The following is a 22,018-nucleotide window of genomic DNA, read 5'->3' as shown; positions in this document are numbered from 1 at the left end:
AACACATTCATGCCTTTCCAGGAAGTGATCAAATATAGGGCTTGATTTTTTTGTTTTTTTGTTTTTTGTGTGTTTTTTTGTGTGTTTTTTTTGTTTGTTTTGTTTTGCTGTTTCATATATATTTATATTTATATTTATATTTATATTTATATATATATATATATAAGGGTACATCAACTCATTTAAAAAACGGAAACAACACTCTCCCTCATTTTCATGCCCTCGATCTTCTCTTCTTAGCACTCTGTAGTGGTCACTGTCAAGTGACTAGCACGCCTTTGGGTCTAGAGTGTATTCTGAAGAGCAGTGAATTAAATGTTAAGACAGTTAGACCCACCCCCACCCCTCTGCAGAGTTTACACATCATGCTGCCATTAGAAGGGTAGAGGAGGGGAATGAGGTGGGACAAGGAAGAGATTCAGGGCCCTGACAGGTAGGCCCTCCTATGAACAAGTGTTCTTCTCTCTCTCTCTCTCTCTCTCTCTCTCTCTCTCTCTCTCTCTCTCTTGTTTTTCACAAATGGCAATGCTGGCGTTCGTTGCACTGCTCTCTGAAGGCCGACGTGGCCCAGCTGATCCTAGGCAGAACTCGAGAGAGGATCCGGTGCTCCTTGTCCCATCAGATAGATTTGTCCAAGCACCCCAAGGAAATGTTAAAAGCAAAATAAAAATTTAAAAAAGGAAATAAAAACCCATTCTAAAACTAAACTAATGAAGCAAAAAAGGGTTTTCTACCTATATATCAGTCTCTTCTTTAAAAAAAAATGTAAATTTACAAATTCCAATGACATATAAAACAAAGTCAAAAATGTAATGGTAAGAGACATGGTAAAACAGGAAGACACTGATGCTACAAAGAAATTCCAAAAAACATATGTACAAGACCCTGTTTTTCCTCGTGTTCTAGAGATTGTAATGCATGTTTTTAACAGCAGCAGTCGAGGATTTAGTTCCAGGCACTGGACTGCAGATTCCGCTCAAACTCCCAGGAATGGGATGTCCCTTGCTTTTCTGTCACCAAATTACACTGGATATACTGGTCTCCCTTGGCAACAGTGGCAGGATGGCACTGTTTGTGTGGGCCTCATCTGGATTCTGCTCCCTGCTTGATTTTGTCTGTGGCCGCTGCCCGTTGATGAGTGTCATAGGGATGTTACAGTAGGTATGCTGATTTCCTATGGAGGTAAGAGGCAGGGTGCCAGTAGGAGGTACGTCGTACTCATAGCTTCGGTAGTAGTGTTTCTGACGCATTTGCGAATGGTACGTGTTGTGAAAGGTAGAACGGAGATCTGGATGGGCAGTGGCTAGAGCTGTGGAAGTGGCCGCGGCCATGGAAATGGCAGAGACAGTCTGCAGCTCCCCAAAAGGCCCCTGCTCACTGACATCTAAAGCCTGCTCGTGTGTAATGGGTTCTATCCTCTTAAAAGGCATCTCATACTGTAAACGTTTCCAGAACTTAGAGTTCAATTTGTTGCATTTTGGTCCATGCCATTTAATAACTGTCAGGAGCTTGATGGTGTGCTTGAGGGCCTCCACCTCCTGGTAGTTCATAATTCCTCGTAGCTCACTGCATTCAATTAGTATCACTTTAATTTCTCCAGTCACAAGCATATTTCGAAGTCTGGTCTCCAGTTCAAAGATGCTCCAGCCCCTTCTAACTACGTAATTTGGGGTCATGACAATGATCAGCCGCTTGCTTTGATCTACACATCTTGCCACATCTTCAATGTATGCTAGAAAGAGAAAATAATGTATAAGAATGAACAAGCTAATCATTTGGTCCAGAAAACCCTGGTAAATTATCTAGTTACATGAGGATTGCCATTTGTTGGGAAACACTTTGAGAAGATGAAAATAGCCAATCATCACTTTGAAGAGAGCTTGGGCCTTACATCTTGTAATGTTTGAAGTATTTCTCCCAGATACAAATATTTCATTTGATTTCATCAAGGCTCATAGAAGGAGATGCTTTAGAGAATAATTAAGCATCTTCTCTGTGGTATCAAAACTTAAATTTCATATGAATGCACAAAGACATTTCCTTTTTCAGAAACTAGTAGATACAATTTTTGAAGTCAAGAACCCCAAATTAAAACTCTATGCAAAAAGTAATGATGCAAACAAATTATGCAAATGAAAACACTAACTTACTTCCAGTTGGGATTAAATCTCTATCTGGTATAAACAACTTATATCCATAATGTTTTTCAAGCATATCAGGTAGAATTTCAAGGGCAAAACGTTCTTCTTCCCCAGTCTCTTGATTCCACTGGTCAGGATCCACTTTGGTATATGATAGGTAAGCATCATAATCTTTATTATCTGTTAAAAATACAGATACAGAGTAAAGTTGAATTCAGTACAAAGAAAATATTAGAACATAAAAAACAATCATTTATTTTCATAAAAAACAATCATTTATTTTCATACCTTCAAATGTCTCATTCCTGGAAAACAAATTGGGAAGCCTTCATTAATTTTATTAAGTGTTCAATAAAACCAAATATTCTGGGACTAGTTTGGAAGTAGAAGGGTCATATTTTGATTTTTGTTGTTGTTGTGAAAATAGTAGGAGGAAAATCAGTGAAAAGAGTAATGAGGACTGGAGGTGTAACTCAGTGGTATAGCAAGTATGTAACATGCACAAACCCTGGGTTTCATTTCCAGCAAATGCAAAAAAAATACATATAATGAGATGCTGACTTCTATCATTTTTGATGCATAGAGTATAAGAAATCTTTACTGTTTATAAAAACTGCATGTTTGAATAGTAGTATGCTCTTATTGTAGATATTACATTCTTACATTCAACCAATCCTGTCTTTGGTTATTTAACCCTGTTGGAAGAGAGAGAGAGAGAGAGAGAGAGAGAGAGAGAGAGAGAGAGAGAGAGAGAGAGAGAGAGAGAGAAACTGTACCTTGCTTGATTGTGGAAAAGTGTTTTTTTTTTTTTTTTTTGAGAGGGGTACTTGCTGTGTTGTCCAGGCTGGCCTCAAACTCTGGTCTCAAAAGGTCCTCCAGTCTTAGTAGCTGGGATTATAGGTGTGTGCCACTCTATGAAGTTCTCTTCTCTTATAATATCATCACTTTGATTAATAGGTAGCTAAGTCATAACCTTTCATGTTCTCAGATAGCTATAATCCTATCTTTTCTTTTCATTTTTGAGATGAAAAGGTCTCACTATGTCACCCAGGCTGACCTAGAACTCCTGGGCTCAAGTGAGCCTCTTGTCTCAGTCTTTTGGGTAGCTGGGATTGTAAGTATACCATGCCTGGTTTGAGCAATGATTTTTACATTCTATGTGCTGTTCACATAGCACCAATTTTGGAATTATTGATTAATTTCTCACTGAGACTCAGTTCTTGGGTTGCACACTGAGAATATTATTAAATTGAATGATTATATAAATCATTTTTTACTGGTATACATTTATTTTACACATAAAATAATGCCAAATTGTTTGTCATCATTCTATTCAGTTTGGCTACAAGAATAAAAAAGTACAACATAAACTAAATGAAAGTTAGTACTAAAATCTGATTTCTCTCCTCAATCTTCCCCCTTCTTACATGACAACTTTAAACATTTGAGTACTATTATCATGTGTTCTCTTTATCTTATTTTTTTTCTAATTTTGCATCTCAATTTCTCATTGGTTATTTCTAGAATAAGAAATCACTTAACTTCTAGATTTCTTGTTTATCAATTTTGGTTTTAGAATATGATGTCAGGATTTATAATTCACCTCAATTCTAAATACCATTAATTTGATTAGTTAGTCTATCAATATAAGTATCTTTAGCTCTAGTGTATTAATCAATTATTAGATCAAATTGGATTGAAATTCTCATAAATTTTAGAATAAAATGAACTTCGAGTTAGGCATGAATTTAAAATCTGTGAGTGTAAGATATCCAATATTGTATAACATTTTTTTACCATTGCTCTCAGTGACTTGGGGATATTCCTTCAGACTTCAGGGGCACTAACACTCACTTTCTGAGATTTATATAAGTTTAATTCTTTTTTTAAAATTTTTTATTGTTGGTTGTTCAAAACATTACATAGTTCTTGATATATCATATTTCACACTTTGATTCAAGTGGGTTATGAACTCCCATTTTTACCCCGTATACAAATTGCAGAATCACATCAGTTACACATCCATTGATTTACATATTGCCATACTAGTGTCTTGTATTCTGCTGCCTTTCCTATCCTCTACTATCCCCCCTCCCCTCCCCTCCCCTCTTCTCTCTCTACCCCCTCTACTGTCATTCATTTCTCCCAGGAAAATAAGTTTAATTCTTATAGTCAGATAATCTTGAGCCATGTGAGAAGTGGAAAGTTCAGTGGTCCATTTTCAGAATATAGTATTTAGCCTTAAGTGGGATATTAAGATCCAATCATAGGTGTTTTGAGCTTCCCAATCTTTATCCTATCATAGCCATTTTAACTGTAGCCCTTCCTTTTGCCTGCCCCAATTTTAAATTTAGCCAGTTGTGTAGATTGTAATCCCAAATTCCTCCTATCAGAGCAGAGGACAGTGATGGCTTAGGGATAAAAACAAGTGGACTGCCCACCCAAGTGTTCTTGCTTGCCAGACTTTGTTCAGTAGCACACCCTTCTAACAGAAGTCAAGTTTTCCTTGCTGAGCTAGTTTGAAGCAGTGTTTCATTCTTTGGCACCCTGGTATTTCTAACAGCTGTCTAGAAATCATTCTATGATTACAATTTTCAGGGCAAACTGAGAAAACTGATTAATACACTGAAAGTTAAAACAGGTATCTAAGAAGCTAACAATGCCACTATAGGAACCCTGGTAGAAAACTTTACACTATTGAAGATTTCTTTTTTTAAAGCAGCTTTTAGGGAAAAAAAAGTTTTAGAAAATAGTAACCATCCAAAATGTGTTATATTTTGGTATTTCCTCTATTCTTTGTTCAAGATATAATTGCACATATGATAGATTACATTCAATTTTCACCAGAAAATATTATGTTTGGCTAGGAAGGCTTTGTCTATAGGCCAGAGTCAGTCTAAAATGGCACCATGTGCTGATGCAAACACTTTAGTTGAGTAAGCAATCATAGCACATAATAAAGAAGTATATCATTTGGGATTAATATTTAGTTAAAATACTCATTCTATAGCTATTCCCATGCATTTCCTATAAAATATAAATTTTTCTTTTCAATATAGGTCAGGTGATTCCAGTCTAGTAGAAAATAGATAAATCAATAGTCTATTTTTATGGGATAAATGTGTTACTAGGAGTAGTACAGGTATCACAGGCCAAAGAGAGTACTTTGTAAGTCAGAATAATATTATTTTGTGCATATGATACTTTTTTTGTGGGAAGTTTCTTTTTTTAAGCTTGCCCCCTAAACACTACAAAGTGTTGAAGCTCTTCTAAATCTGGGGTGTGTTCTAGTTAGATTCTTATTCTTTGCCCTTTGTCTTCTCTAGGATTAAAAATAACATGCTTACAACATAACAAGCTTCCTATCCCAAGTTCTGTTCTTCACCTTTTATTTAATTTTCATTTTAATAGTAAAACATCTCACTGCTTTAGTGTTTAAACCTAAGGTGCAAGTTCTATTTACTTTCTTTTTTTGCTAGTCATTTCAAAGCTATTCATTAGTACAAAGAGTCTATGTTCGATTTCCTTCCTAGGTTAAGCTCAGTTCATTTGTCAGCTGTTATATTTTACCCAATTTTCACTTTCTTTCTCTGTATGGATAATAAGAATAGAAAATGGTCATGGTCCCCAATTAAGGGGACCTTCCTGGACTACCTGGTAAAAACATTAACGGACCCATCAAGACCTTTTTCATATGCAAAGACTCCTTTGTCTCAGAGTCTACAAAAATGCTAGGTGGGATGAATCTAGTTACAGGAAAGATTAAAACTCAAGGCTAAAGAACACAGTTCATGATTTTGGTACTTTTTCAATGCCTGTTTAACATAGATTTTGATCAATTCTCATACCCCAAAAAACTATATAAGCCCTTGAGCTAGCATGCTAAAATGGATTTTCCTGCTCTCAGGTGCCCTCTTGCATTCATTTTTCTTCTCACTGAAATAAATACTGTTCTATTTACTCTTCCCTTCTGTTATTGTCCATGGATTTTATTCTTCAAATTTTTGAGACAAGAACCCAGAGATAAATTGGTGAAGCAGAGAATCTAGTTTCATCTCAAATCTTCAGTTTCAAATTCAGCCACCAAATTTATCTTTCCAAACTAATCAAAACTTATGGAAGCTCAAAATCTCTATGGCTACCCATTGATTGTATAAATATTCAACAACTAAATCTGTAGTTTGGTTTCCTTTAAATTGAGTGTGATTTCCCTCAGTCAGAGGTGATCTCTTTTCAAATTTAGTATATCATTGTGTTCTTTATCTTATTTTCTCCTTTAGACTTTATGACTCTTGTCTCAGACATGTAAGTAGGGATAGATAAGATGCTCAAATATACTTGTTGAAAAAATGAATGAATTGTCTTTCATTTGGGCCATATGTGACACATACTGTGTCTAGTTTCAAGAATTTTTAAATATCTGGCCATTTCTCAGGACATATGGCTTTGGATATGTAGATTCCATGGTGCCCAGACTTTTCAAGAAATTGCTAAGAGCTGTGGGGGTTAGAGGTTAGCAAGGTTCCTTTGGACCTTTCGGAGTAGTCTTGAAGTATGGCTCAATATGGTTCCAAAAAATCCAAAAGACCTATGGCCCATGTCAATGCCACTAGGAATGTGTTTTTTAGACTGGAGCACAAATGACAAACATTTGGAAGACTTGATAAAACCTAGATTTCTGTGTACCCCTTCCAGTGTTTCTCATTCAGTATTTGTAAGTCTTGAGAAATTGCATTTATAACAAGCTCCCAAGAGATGCTTCTGCTGGTCCAATGATTATACTTTGAGGATCTTTGTTGTAGAACAGAGTATAGACATGCAGAGATCTTGATGACATCAAGCAACTGCAGTCAGCTTTAAGGTAATTGAGCAGAGCACCATAAACAATGAACCTTGCCCTCTTAGCTCCATTAGAAATGCTTTTTTTAATTTAATTACCATCCACCAGTATTTTAATTTCACTGACTAAATGAATAAAAGGCTTAAACATAGATTGTTACCATACTTTTAATCTCTTACTAGGAAAAGCACAATTCAGCTGAGAAATAAATTTGGAGAGATCTTTTTATCTTCAGAGACTATTTTAACTGGCATAAGATAGGTTTGATTTCTCTTGCCATCTAGGTATTAGATGGAAGCTCTTACCTTATGTGTACACAAAGATGTATGTTCTCTCTCTCTCTCTCTCTCTCTCTCTCTCTCTCTCTCTCTCTCTCTGTCTCTGTCTTTTTTTTATTAGTTACACATGACAGTACAATGATCTTGACAATTCATACATTTGAATCAGATGGGATATAATTTCTCATTTTTCTGATTATACAGGTTGCAGAATCACATTGGTCATACAGTCTCCTGTATACCCACAGCAATAATAATGTCTATTTTATTCTGCTGCCCTTCCTATCCCCCCTTCCCCTCCCCTCCTATCACTTCTCTCTCTACCCAATCTAATGTGACACACTTTTTTTTCCTTCTCACAACATCATACATGTATTCTGTATTACAGTGAGGGTCTCCTACCATCTTCCTTGCAATTCCCCTTCTCCCTCCTTTTTCCTCCCACCTCTCTTCCCTATTTACTGGTAATGTTTGAAATGTTTTTAATACAGATGGCATACAATAAAAACAAAATAGATAAAAAATCCACATTTTGTTCAAAAAGGGAGCCAGATGTGGTGGGGCATACCTGCAATCACAGTGTCTTGGGAGACTGAGGCAGAAGAATACTTCCCAGGAGTTTGAGGCCAGACCAGGCAATATAGTGAAACCCTATCTCAAAAAGGGATAGGGGAATATATTCTTGTCTAGACTAATATATAAAGTGACTACATTAATGTTAAATGAACTTTGGGAATTGATGCTATGGCCTCAGTCAGTTTGCTATCACTTCATGTCATCTAGATGAATTTACAGTATTTAAGCTTATAACTCCTAGTTAGAAAGGAGTTATTTGCAAGCATTATCATGCTGGCAGAAATCCCCTTTGCAAGAATCCATGGCACCATCTTCAAATAAATGGGATGCTTGATTGATATCTAATTTCTATCTTTCTCTAGAGTCTATGTCAGTGTAGTAATGGGTTAGGCGTTTATTTACCACCAGAAGCAAAACCCTGATTTGTAAGTTGTCAGACAGGAAATACAGTGCCAGATACCATACTAAATTCAGCAATGTTTTCTGACTCAAAATCATATGGATTCCAAGGTCTCATCTATTTTCACAATTGGCATCTGAATATGCATCATGGATAATATTTCTGAGGTTGTTTTTGACATCTGTATGAGCATATTTTGACAAATCTTAATGTGTATGAGCTTCAAGTGTCTAGTGAAACTTTGAAAAAGTTGGCAGTTTCATTACTATAAAAACCAAAATTAACCAGGTATGGTGGCGCATGTTTGTAATCCCAGCAGCTCTGGAGGCTGAGGCAGGAGGATCACGCATTCATGCCAGCCTCAGCAATGACGAGGTGCCAAACAACTCAGTGAGACCCTGTCTCTAAATAAAATATAAAATAGGGCTGGGATTGTGGCTCAGTGGCTGAATGCCCCTAAGTTCAATCTCTAGTTCCCCCCCACCAAAAAAAATACCCACCAAAATTATACTAATATTTTTAAGGGACAGTGCTATGATCATTTAAATTAAGCTTTGGTTTATAAACAGCTTAAAAGTTATCATATAGTGGACACGTTTTTTTCTTATTTTCTAATTTCACCTAACAACTATAATTTGGTTCACTGAAGAGGTAGAAAAACAGCAGCTGGTAGATAATTCTTTGAAATAATTCTTCATAATCTCAAATATAGTTATTAACTCTTCATGATTTTCAAGTGATTCTGACTGAGTTGTCTCACCCCACAAAAAGTCAAAACAAACAAATAAAAAACAGAAAATACACAAAATACCTGAGATCAAAATCAATCAATTTCTTTCTATCTATCTATCTATCTATCTAAAGTCAAACAGGTCCTTCAGATTTTATTCATTACATTGACCGAAATGACTACTGGCTTTTGTCACTGTTTTATAAGAAAATGTTTTTGAGGGGAGAAAAGGAAGTTTAGACTGTATGGAGTTAATAAATAAAACAACGAATTTAAAATATTATTAAGAAGGCTAGGGGTGATGGCATGCATTTTAGTCCCAGCTACTCAGAAGGCTGAGGCAGAAGGATAACTTGGGCCCAGGAGTTCAAGACCAGACTTAGAGACACAGCAAGACTCCATCTCAAAAAAAAAAAAAAATCTTATTAAGAAATCTTAATGGGGGTAGGCAAATTGAAACTGTTTTAGGAATTCAAAAAAGAATTGAGAAAGGTTATAAATAAAGACATATTTCTTTTTAACATATGAAAAGATATTAACCTCAATGCTCTTTAGGAGGATTGAGAAGTCAAGGGATTCATGCATGTTTTAGAATAACATAGCATTTAAAAATATCAGAAAATGTAATTTGACAGCTCCCTTTTCAAGATGAGAGTGGTGGTTATATTGGATCTGGGGTACAGAAGAGATTTACTGACAATAGAAATAGTTTGAGATTGACATCCAGGTCTTCAGTAGCTTTTAACCTTTAAACACCTATTGAATAGTTGTCAGATGTTATTGGCAGCTGGCCATATCTTTTTTATTCTCAAATATTTATAAGTCACATAAGTGAAATTGACTAGTGACAAAAGCCAACATTCAGCAAATAGGTTACCAAATGAGAATGGAGGACTCAAAGATATATTGTGTATTTTATCTTGAAAGCTTATTGTGTATGTTTAGGCATAGCATGTTAGCTTAAAAAACTGTGATAATTAGAAATTATCATTTATATAATTTGAATAAATAAGACTTTTAGGAAAGTAAGCCTCATTCTTTCTCATGTCTCAGATTTGCTTTCATATACTTTCTCACATTTCTAAGACATAGTTTTTCAAATAAAAAAACTTTGTATAGCTAAATCATATTTATTTGAATGAACATGCATTAAATATATATTCTTTATATTTTGATTTTATGATTATTGGATGTGATTATTGAAAGAGTGAAAAAGTTTCATTCATTTTTTCAGTGCTGGTATTTGAACATAGAACCTCAGACACGTTAGGCAAGCACTCGTACTTTCACTTGCTTTTAATTTCACTTGTGTCATGACAATCACTGACAATTGTATTCTAAAATAAAAGTGCTTGAATTGCACATTTTAAAGCTATGCAATAATGTTCAGTTTACATGTTGTGCCATTTGGTACTTTTCTGGACTATTTTAATTCATAAGGAATCAAACACTTGAATATGACACTAATTAAAATATTTGTGGCTGGGTATGGTGGCACACACCTGTTATCCCAGAGATTCACAGAAGGATCACAGGTTCTAGACCAGCCTCAGCAACTAGTGAGGCCCTAAGCAACTTGGGGAGACTCTGTCTCAAAATAGAAAATAAGGGGGGTTGGGGATATAGCTGAGTGGTTGAGCACCCCTGGGTTCAATCCCTGGTAATAAAAAATATATGGTGTGACATAATGGAAAAAAAGTAGCAAAGCTCAAATCCTGACTTGATGTCATATTTCTTTATATTTAAAATAGTACCTTGCGGGGCTAAGAGTATAGCTTAGTGGTAGTGCACTTGTCCACCATGCAAGAGGTCCTTGGTTCAAACCCCAATTATTCCAAAAATAAGAGAAAACAGCATATCTTCCTGAAGCTATCCAGGGGAAAATGAATCCTTATAACAACAAAATGCCCAGCCCCAAAGAGTCATTTGTTAGATATTAATTTCCTTCCCTTGCTTCCTTAAGAGGGTAGTAGGTAACAGATTAGAATCCTTAAGAGGGTAAGAGGTAGCAGAATAGTACAGGAAGCAGAGGATTTGCCATTAAAAAAAGGCTAGATTCTTACCATTTAATAATAATCATATACCAAAAAGAACTATATGTCACTCCTTCTGGAATTCAAAAACTCATCTAGGTTGTTCCTGTGTATGCAATTTATTTAATCACCACCACCAATATTTTTTTTTAAATCCAGAGAAATAAAACCCCAAGCCCTATAGTTTCTACATGATTTACAGAAATGCTGTGTCTCACTGATGGACAGGAGGACAATAATTTCTGAATCAATGAATAAAGAGTAACCTTGTAATGGAAAAAGAAAGAAAAATAAACTGTACAGCCTAAGATTATATCAATGCCAATTTGTTTCATATACCTGAAATGAAACAGATGTTCACATTTTCTGAGGGTGGGGGTGTAGATTATAAAAGATTGCTCTAACTCATTTTGTTCAATACTTGTAATAACTCCCAATGTCAGGCTAGGAGATCTTTTCCTTCATCTTTAAAATAGAAATCGTGTTAGTTATTATAATGTTCTTATAAGTTTGCCCTGCTGTCATTATGAGTAAGCATGCCCTGGATACCCCACAGGCAGAGAGAGAAAAACAACAACAACCAAAAAAAATATCCCCATACTATACTCTGGGAAAAACAAACATAAAGCAGGGTTACAAGCTTTTAAATAAAGCTGGAAGGGATACTCCAGGCAGAGGCATGGAGGAGCAAAGAAGCTCATGTTTTTTTTGATGTTTGTATTTTCTTTTTAATTATTCCAGCACAGACTGTGGTACTGTGTTTTTATAAGTTCTACTCTAGAGACAATAGGTTGCCCTTATCAGGATGGTCAGCTAGTATTTAATTAGAAAAAGGCAGCACCTACAAGCATTTAAACTATCTTTATTTCTGATTTTAAAAAAATAGATATTTTGGTAATTAGCATGATATACTTAGAAATTGGGTTTCATTGTTAAAATTAGTAAATTTATTAAGCATAAGATCTTTGAAATAGTCTCTCCAGGGTGAAATCAGTGCTAATTAAGATATGGATTACTTAATTTAGAAACACACACCTCATCTATAAGAATCTACCAGGGTCAGTAGCCTGCCCTCTTGGGAAAACTCTTTTAGTTTTAAGTCCACAATGGTCCTGTTACCTGATGAGGAATATTTTTGGATGACATTAGATGGAATGCCTGATCCTACCCCTGGAGTACTGCCACATTTGCCACAGAAAATTTCTTGCAAGGTTTGCATGAACTCCCCCCCCCCACACACACACACACACTACAGGGTAGGAATTTCTTCAACTTTAAGGATCGGTTATATGCCTATTTGTTAATAAGTATATATGTAGCAGAACTTGTCCAATCAATTTTTCATTTTATTATGGAATCAAGATGATGACAGAGTAGCTAACCTTTTCCTAATCCTTAATGATTATGGTTACCTCATTTAGCTAAAAGAATTTGAGAATTATGCATAATTACATTGTCTTAAGTTAGTTCTCAACAGCTGTGTTTGTCCAAAAACCAACATCTCACTGTAATTGGAATGGTGTGTGTTCAGATCCCATGGGAGTGGCAATGATGCACAGGGAAGTTTGGCCACCCTTAGCAACTGCTTTTGAGCTAAGAAGACTGGATTTATTCTGGAAGGCAAAATGGGCCTTTTTTTTTTAAATTTTGGGGGGCATTTAAAAAATTCTGTCAGAATGTGAAGGGTAAGTAGGGGTTCAAGAATGATAGCAAGAAGAGGTTGTAGGAGGCTTAGGCAGAATTATAATTAAGGGTAAGGAAAAAAGGGGATGCAGCTTCAAGAGGTGCAATTTACTGACCTTGAAACTAATTGGAAATGGCAGGTGAGGAGAAAGTATGGCCAGTGAGGTAACAGATGGTGGAAAAACCAAGCAATGAAATTCAGGACGATGAGAAATGAGTTATGGGAGGGGAGCAGGTAATATAAAAGCAGGGTTTGGGATCTTTCTTGGTAGAAATAACCAGTAACTAGAAAAAATTAAACTGAAATAGCAGAACTGGAAGCAGGACTTTTAGATTTAGGAATTATGGGTTTACAAATGTAATTAAAGATAGAATGTTGGACTTGGGTTGTGGCTCAGAGGCAAAGCGCTTGCCTGGCGTGCATGAGGCACTGGGTTCTATCCTTAGCACCACATAAAATAAAGTTATTGTGTCCACATATAACTAAAAATAAATATTTAAAAAAGATAGAATGATAATGTGATCCAAAAAGTTGAGTGTTGTCACGTTAGAAGAGAATTGGTAAGGCCTGAACCCAGGGGAAACAATAAAATGTAAGGTTATATAGAGGAGGAGCAAGCAGATATGTGAATAAACCAAGAAATTAAAGCATATTCTATCTCAGAAACATGTCAGAATTCTTCTATATCAAAATCTTTCTGATACAGAACTGATATAATCAATTAACACTCATTAGAACAACTTGATAGCAACTGACTGAATGTGCCCCAAATACCAAATACTCCATTTTCCATCTGAAACAATGGCAGCAATTCTTGGGAATAAGAGTCATTTCTAGTTGTATGATTATTAATGATAAACATAACATTTGTTATTCAATAAATATTCAATGGATCTGTTATTATAATCAATCACTGCATTAGGCCATCACTTCAAATTATTAGCTAAAGTTTGTATGCGTGTGTACACACGTGTGTGTGTGTGTGTGTGTGTGTGTGTGTGTGTGTGTGTCTGGTTCTGGGGATTGTCCCAAGAACCTTGTGTTACCTACAAAAGTGCTCTGCCGACACAGAGCTACACCCCAGCTTCCTATTAGCTAAACTTTGTTTCCTTGTTCTTCTTCATACCCTTTGCTTTTCGTTACTTCCAAGAAAATTTTATGAAATTCCCCTTTCAGGAGAGGTAAAACTGATAGAATGGCCAAGAATAAAAAGCTTTGACCTCTGAATTACATATTTAAAAAGTGAGACAATAATCTGAACAGTCTGTTCTTCTTAATAGTTCTCCCCTCTTTGGAAGAGAAAAAGACTTGTAGGAGAGCTAGGAACCATGTGGATTTGATGATGTCATAGAAGCTTTCCACCACTGGAAGCATATGCCATTATTAAATCATAATAGTATGTGTAGAAGGATATAAAGGGATGTGATTAAGGTATAGAGGTTGCCTGGGTTTCTGAGAAGGACTCAAGGTCCCAGGGAGGGCAAGGCGCTAATAGAATCTCCTATAGTCTGAGGCAGAATCTGTAAATAGAAAGGATTTGTGATCTTTTCCCCAGGGATTGTCTTGGGAAACTACTTTTTAGAGAAATTCTGCACACAACATGGGATCTGCATGTTAATGAGGCTATGCCTAAGGGGATGATTTTTTTTTTTTAAACAGGGATATGGGTTTGCAATGTAGCAGAGTTTATGGTGCTAGAAATACATGTAAGCATGTCTGAAATTTCCAATGGAATAAAGTCTGAACAAGTGTGTGAAGCTTGTGTCTGGAAACTACAGCAAAGATTTTGGTCTTGAGTAACCAGGGCTCAGTCCAAAGAACTGGTGGGAGTATCTCAAATAAGACAGATGGTGTAGGCACCAGAGGCCTTTCCCCTTTACCAGAAAGCTGTATGTGAGTTCCCTAGAAATGGGTTTCTTGAGGGAAAAGGGAAGGAGAAGGGAAATGGAAAATCTCAATTTAAAACTCAATGTTAACACATAAGAAGCTGAATTCTAAATCAGAACTGACAGTTATCTTGGGGTTGCAAGGTGATAAGATTTTATTTGTTTGTTTATTTATTTTGCTATTGCTGGAAATGAGAATTTGAGAGCCAAGTTGGATACATTTAGATGACTAAAGAATTAGAGAAATGTGATTTTGTGTGTGTGTGTGTGTGTGTGTGTGTGTATGTGGTGCTGGACATTGAACCCAGGACCTTGTGCAAGTGAGGCAAGCAATTTACCGACTGAACTATATCCTGAACTCTAGAAATATGAAATTTATGTATGCCTGACTTTTGTTAAGATGTAGATTTTGAACTTACACATCATGGTTATTATTGTATTATGGTTCTGAAGGAACAATGTTTCTGAAAGTTCTACAGGTCAGATGAGATGCAGCAGGATAGAGTTAAGAATGAGGTTCTGTTCATTTCAGCTGGAGAATGTCTACTTTTAATACAAGGAGGGTGCTCATATCATTGCACTTGTAGTAAGACTTCCTCCTCTAAAAGACATTTGAAGGTGAGTGTGGTGGTGTACACCTGTAATCCCAACAACTCAGGAGGCTAAGGCAGGAGGAGCACAACTTATCCAGGGGCTAAACAACTTAATGGGACCCTGTCTCAAAAAAAAGACATTTATATATATATATATATATATATATATATATATATATATATATATATATGGGCTAGGCATGTAGCTCAATGGTTAAGTACTCTTGGGTTCAATCCCTGGTCCAAAAAAAGAAAAAAAAATGAACAAGCACTGCCTTGACACTCTTTGCTTCCCCCTTCCTTTTAAGTGGATTATTTGTGCATTAACCTTATCTAGATGATAATTAATTTAATTATATTAGTTTTCTTTGAGTCTAGTGCATTCACAGTAGCATGTCAAGGAAAACCCTTCTAGTTAGATCCCTGATAGTGCATTCAACATGACCCTAGGGAGAAGGTTCTAACAAATTCTAAGGCATTTATTAGCAAAATTAGCTTTCTGGGAGATCCTTCTCATCTACTAGAATATTATTTGTTAATGTATCCTTGCTATATTTTTTTTTTGTTTAAAACACAAGAAAGTCTGAGAACTCAACAGCTTCAGAATAGCAGTGAAATCTAATAAGCAGGATCCCCAGAGGAATGTTCAAATTACTGAAAGTTCAACTGTATATAATTCATAATTTTTATTTTATTCCATTATTTTCTACATTCAGAAAATGATATATAAAAGCTACATCGAAAATTAATTAATTGGGTAATCATTGGGAACACAAACATATTCAAAATAGGGTTAGTAGACAAAGTAAAACTTGTCTACAAAATCTGCTTTTTTCCCAATATCTTCTATTGTCCAAATTGTTCAAATGACAAGAGATCTTTAGATGATGCCGAACACACCAAATTTGAAAAGAAAAAAAAAATAAGATGGGGATTCAGTATTCAATAAAATAAAGGATTTGAAAACAGACTTATTTTCAAATCCCACCCTGGCCACTTACAGTAATACTTGTATTATCATCTTAAGTAAGTTATTTAACCTCTGGAAGACTCAGTTGCCTTATCAGTAAAATGGAGATTATAATATTGACCTTAGAATTTATGTGAGGCTTAGCAAGGATGATTTGAAGAATGTCTAACACCCTGCTTGGTATGCTCATCCAACAATAGCTCTGACATTGACAATTTTCTCACATCTCTTTGAAGCAGTAGCAAAGAAAACTAATAATCTATGTGAATAGCCAAGACAGTTAGAAACAGGGAACAACTAGGCAAGCCATCACTTAAAACAAACAAAACCACAGTTTTGCTTCAGCCCAGACTTCATCCTAATGGGAAAGGGAGAACTATAGTTTGCTCCCTTTATAAAACTGACAACCTCCTGTTCTGCCTATGGATTTCTTCCAGAGGGCCCTGCACAGGTGGCAACAAGGGAAATTGCTTAATTTTTACTTTGTACTTTTTAATGCAAAATTGACAGTGAAAAAAGTTTATAAATATGATAGAAAAAGCTTTATAATTTGCACTATTCGTTTCCAACTGGTATATGCTTCCTATAGTGCATGTTTATCTTATGTTTTTCAAATGATACAAAAGAAGGGGGGAAAAGACTGCTTAATTTCTCTAATGAGTGGTTTAGGGAGTTCAACTGTAAGAGCCCCAAATTCTTCTTTTGAATTTTGAGAAATAGAAAGTCCAGTGGTCAATTTTCAGAATATAGCCTCAATTGGATCCAATTGTAACCATTTTGATTATAGGCCTTCCTTTTGCCTGCCCTAATTTTAAAATTAGCCAGTCTCATAGATTATACCCCTGAGCTCCTCCAATCAGGATGAGAGACAGCACTGTCAGGGTGAGGGACAGCACTGCATTAGGGGTATATGCAGGTGGACTGCCCACCCAGGTACTCTTTTTTTTTTTAAGAGAGAGGGGGGGAGAGAGAGAGAGAGAGAGAGAGAGAGAGAGAGAGAGAGAGAGAGAGAGAGAGAGAGAGAGAGAGAGATGAATTTTAATATTTATTTTTTTAGTTTTCGGTGGACACAACATCTTTGTTTGTATGTGGTGCTGAGGATTGAACCCCGGCCGCATGCATGCCAGGCGAGTGCGCTACCGCTTGAGTCACATCCCCAGGTACTCTTGCTTGCTTGCTAGCCTGGTTCTGGTGGCATGCCCTCTGGCAGAAATATAGATCACCTTGCCTACCCACTTTTGAGCATGTGTTTGATTTCTTGTGGTACTTTGATATTTCTAACAGAATGTACACATATACCTGGCTGACCAAAACCAAAGAATAATTATGATTTCCACAAAACAATATTTATATCTTCAATTGAATAAAAATGTTAGATGTGTTATTATGAAAACAATGTGCTTGTGCACTTTTTTATCTGTTGGTCCACACTCAGAATAAAAATTAGCCTATCTAAATACAGCAAAATAAACAAGATTGAAAAGACTGCTGGATGAATGCTAAAAGATTGAGTACAGTTTATTATACTGATCATTTTAACAGGAACAAATTAAGATTCACTTCAAACTCCTAGGCTAGGGAACACAATTAAAAGAGACACTCCTTACCTATAGAAAAGTAAAGCTGGCCTTTCAGTACTGATTACAAGGTGAGAGAAAATGAACACTCTGATGGCATTGCAATCAGTGTTTGTAATTTGTAAGTGCTGTTTAGAATACAATTCTAAAAAGGGTAGGTGTTGCTTTACAACTTTCAGAGGAAAATACCTATTGGCTCCAATGTATCATACACATATTTCAGTACAAATTATGAACTTACAACTGAACATGGAAAGATTATAAGACCTGCTGCCAGTGATTTTGCAAGTAACTTTTCTTTCCCTTCAATAAAATAAAGGCAGGGAAAAATAATAAAAATATTCAGAAACAACAATAAAAGGGGAAACTCATCTTACCTCCATCCAGCTCCTCAGCTCCAAAATGATTCCTGTAGAAGAGCATGATTTCTATCTTGTAACACTTATAGATGGTCACCAAACAAACAAGCAGCAGGAGAATAGCACCAAGCCCTCCAGCAAGTTCAACTGTGTACATTAGCTCTGGAAAAAATAGCAATAGAGAATGATACAATTTTCACATCCTGAAAATCATGAATTCAATTTAATTTCACATTTTTCTGGATGAGACTTGATGTGGGTTATGGGTTACCATTATCTTTTCCTTTTTTGCATGAGAATTTGACCTCTCCATAACTTTAAGCTACGTTTCCTTGGTAACTGGATAAGGTGGTATGTGGTAACTGTGTTGCTAAGTAACATTGCTTATGGTAAAAATGAACCTTGTTTGGTTGATTGCATTTGGACTGAGAACAATATAACTATCTGATTGAAAACTATAATATTGGGATTGCCTGAGTGCAGTAAATTTTATATATAAACATATCTCTTTGGAGATCCTATAAACTATGCTTTTGGAGATGATAAGAGCAATATTGGTTCCTGTGGATGTGAAGCTTTTAAGCCTGGGTGGTTTCTGCACTCACCAAATATGAATCTTGATCTCTCTCACTTGGGAGTTGGAACCATAGGAAAGTGAGGTGTCAGTGCCTGGAAGGCACTGTTGACTATTGCATACAGTGTCCAGAGGACTGCCTAATCAATGCTACTTGCTGACTTCTGCCAGGAGCAATGACTTCCCAACTACATCTTTCTAGATGGGTGTCTTGGAGGTGGACCATAATCTTGGAGGCTGAATGCTTACTTGTATTTAAGAAGTAGGCTCCCTAGTGGATACCAAAGCAAAATATATTGTTAATATTTTCCTTTCAGTAAGCTTAATTTTTTCTATTTCTTTGCTTCCCATTATACCAGGGATGTTACTACATTCTATCCAAAAAGGGGGGTTTTCTTGACATCTTATATATCAATTGTGTGTATTACATAAATACTTATCAGAAAAATTAGGGGGTAAAATTTTCTTTTTTCTCCTTTAGCATTTATGAACATTATAACAAAATTAAGATTACTTGTAAGTCACCATACACATACGTTGAAATCACATTACCTAAGTGTGTATGCATGTTGTCCTTGATCATTCTATTCCAAATATTATTACTGAGGGGTAGCTATTCTTTCCTGAGGCTGACTATTACCTCAAAAACTATTAGTTTCTTTAACTGCCATTAAGTACTAATATTTCTGAAATGAAAGCATTAAAATAATGATATTTTAGATTCCGAGAGAAACCATCACTGGATGAGTTATGTAATTTCATCACAATAGTCAACATAAGCTTAGCCTGAAAACTGAATCTATGCTAACATGTATTCTTAGGTTACAAGATCACTCCTGAGCTCTTACAAATGGGATGAAATCATGATTGGAACATTAGAGTAACATCAGTGAAAACTAGTTTTAAAAGTGTGCACATCATATTCTCATAAGAACATTGTATATGTGTGTTTACATGTGATAGCACTTTTCCTATTACAATTACAGAAAAAACTTAGCCATATTTCTTATCATTTTGGCCTTTATTCCTAATTAAACAGTTTAATAAAGTAAATGCATATAATTACTGTTTAATTGAGTGTATTTTTCTCTATTTAGAAAAATTAAATGGGAGTTAGAAGAAAGTATTTTATTAAAAGGCTGGACTTTATGAATTAAACAGTAAAGTGAGGAATTAAATATTTTAAGAGTCTAAGTAAATCAATATAAAGTGTGTAAGAATGAGGTAACTCTAGCAGCTTTATCTGTTGACCCTTGTGAAGAACACACAAGATCCTACTGCAAAGGTACCAGGAACGAAATACAAAACACTCTTTCAAATGATGTTTCCCTCCTGTGATGTGAACAGAAAGGATAAGTGGGTAGATAATACTGTGGAGTGAACTGGCTCTCTTAGGATATGAGTTAAACTCTACCATACACAGAAGCCTGTATAAAACTGGAACTTACACCCAGAGGGTGGCTTATATGCCAGAAAAATCTGATTTAAATACATTGGATATTATGGAAGAGATAAGCATTTAGACTGTGTCTTTTTCTTTCTTTGCAATGCTAGGGATCAACCCCAGGGCCTCCTGCATGCTAGACAACTGCTTTACCACTGAGTTATACCCCCAGCCCACACTATAGCTTTTTTTTTTAAGATTCATTCTGTTTTCTAATTTACTATATTAAACACAATTAAAAACTCTAAAATTACTTGCATAAAAGTAGAAAAATAATCAAGAACTCTTAATTTCACCCAAAAAACTGCTAGTGAGAATACACAATAGTATTATTACATTGGAATATTTGGGGTAAGTTTCTAGCAAAATATGAATCTACTCTATGCATATCAATTTCACTCAATGGAATTAACCCAAGAGAAATATAAGTAAATTTCTGCAAGACTTGTACAAGAATGATCAGAATAGTTTTAGTCATTGTAGCCACAACCAAAAACATTCCAAAAGTCCACTAACAGGAGATGATACATAAACTATTGTATGTCCATGGGAGAAAATATACTCAGAGTAAAGTACAGATATGCACAACATGCATGAATCTCACAAAATTGTTTGGTGAAGGAATACAGATACAAAGTGATGTCCACTGTATGATTTTACTTCAAGTTCAAGAACATAACAATATAATCCATGGTGATATAAATCAGAATCTAATGGTTTGAGGATGAGTGAAGGGAAAATTTATTGGAAAGAGGTAAGAGGAAACTTTTTGGGTAAAGGAAATATTCTGTATCCTTTTTGCATGTGGATACACAATTTTATGCATTTATCACAACTCATTGAGCTGATCTATGAATTTTATCTCTTTTTAAAAAAATCATACTTCAATTCTTAGTATTTTCATTTTTAAAATAAAAACTCATTGTAAGTTCTGACCCAAAGTCTATGTGGGGAGAAACTCACAAGAAAGAATGGAATCAGAACAGCTGCTGTGCTGTAGATAATTGCCTAGGCAGAGAATGATTCCTCTGTAGTGCCCCTAAGCATACCCTTTGCATCTGGAGGTGTGGAACGAGGCCTGAGTATGAAGTATGCCTTAAGTGCCCATATCTAGTTAAATAGCTTTGGAGACAATCAAAAACTATGCCCCAAACATAATCCTAACAACCCAATAAACAGAACTCTCATTTTCTTCAGATGGAGTTCATAATAATGGTCTCCACACACTTTTTTTTAATTTTTAGAAATTGAATATGTGTAAATTAGAGAAAAAAGTATGAATGTAAGTCCTTATTTTTATAGAATTTCTCATACATGAGCTATTCCAATTTTGCTAGCTGTCATCAGCCATTCAAAAAAATTATACCTACTACCTTAAATATTCTATTTATTTAGCCAATCAATAATATTGCCAGAAATGTAATAAGAGAACAAGGTTGCTGTAGCTTAGCAATTACAAAAACAGTCCTGTGTTACTTAGAGAATGAGCAATAAGCAAAAATAACCCTTCTGAGCCACAGATAGTAATTTACTAATAATAGGAATTCTAAAAACTGGTACAAAGAAAAAGCATTTAAAAGGACTTATCTGAGATCATTAGAGAATCTCAGATTCCCTACTCCCACCCCATACAGAAACATGGTATTCATCTACTATCTTTATAAAAAGGTCAGGAAGGAAACTTTGTCATTTCCCACAGTGCATACAACAGTGCCTGCTCCTCAGTTATTTCATATTTTTATGTGAGTATAGTATGCATGTACACATATTATAAATGTGTGCAGGTTAACACATTTTCCATTTGATTTAAGTTAGTAACATTGACTTATACAGTTTGTGTTAAGTGTTGACTCTCACAAGGAAAGTGGTGCATTAGATTTGGTCTCCACATTCTTCTGCTCCAAGCTGGATACATTCATTAATAAGAGTACAA

General features: G+C 35.5%; 1 protein-coding gene across 1 annotated transcript in view; it reads right to left on the bottom strand.

The window, feature by feature from the left end:
- Positions 1-1,013: 1,013 nt before the first annotated feature.
- The window catches only part of Il1rapl1 (interleukin 1 receptor accessory protein like 1), a 614,687-nt gene continuing 593,682 nt past the window's right edge, over positions 1,014-22,018 (bottom strand). The window contains exons 8-10 of the mRNA XM_071606054.1: positions 18,086-18,229; positions 2,151-2,321; positions 1,014-1,732 (exon numbers count right to left, since the gene is read on the bottom strand). Coding sequence (XP_071462155.1) covers positions 1,014-1,732; positions 2,151-2,321; positions 18,086-18,229 — 1,034 coding nt within the window. The remainder of the gene's footprint in view (positions 1,733-2,150; positions 2,322-18,085; positions 18,230-22,018) is intronic.

This window comes from Marmota flaviventris, chromosome X (assembly GCF_047511675.1).
Source record: "Marmota flaviventris isolate mMarFla1 chromosome X, mMarFla1.hap1, whole genome shotgun sequence".
In the NCBI taxonomy this organism is placed as follows: Eukaryota; Metazoa; Chordata; class Mammalia; order Rodentia; family Sciuridae; genus Marmota; species Marmota flaviventris.
This window is presented reverse-complemented; position numbering and strand designations above follow the sequence as displayed.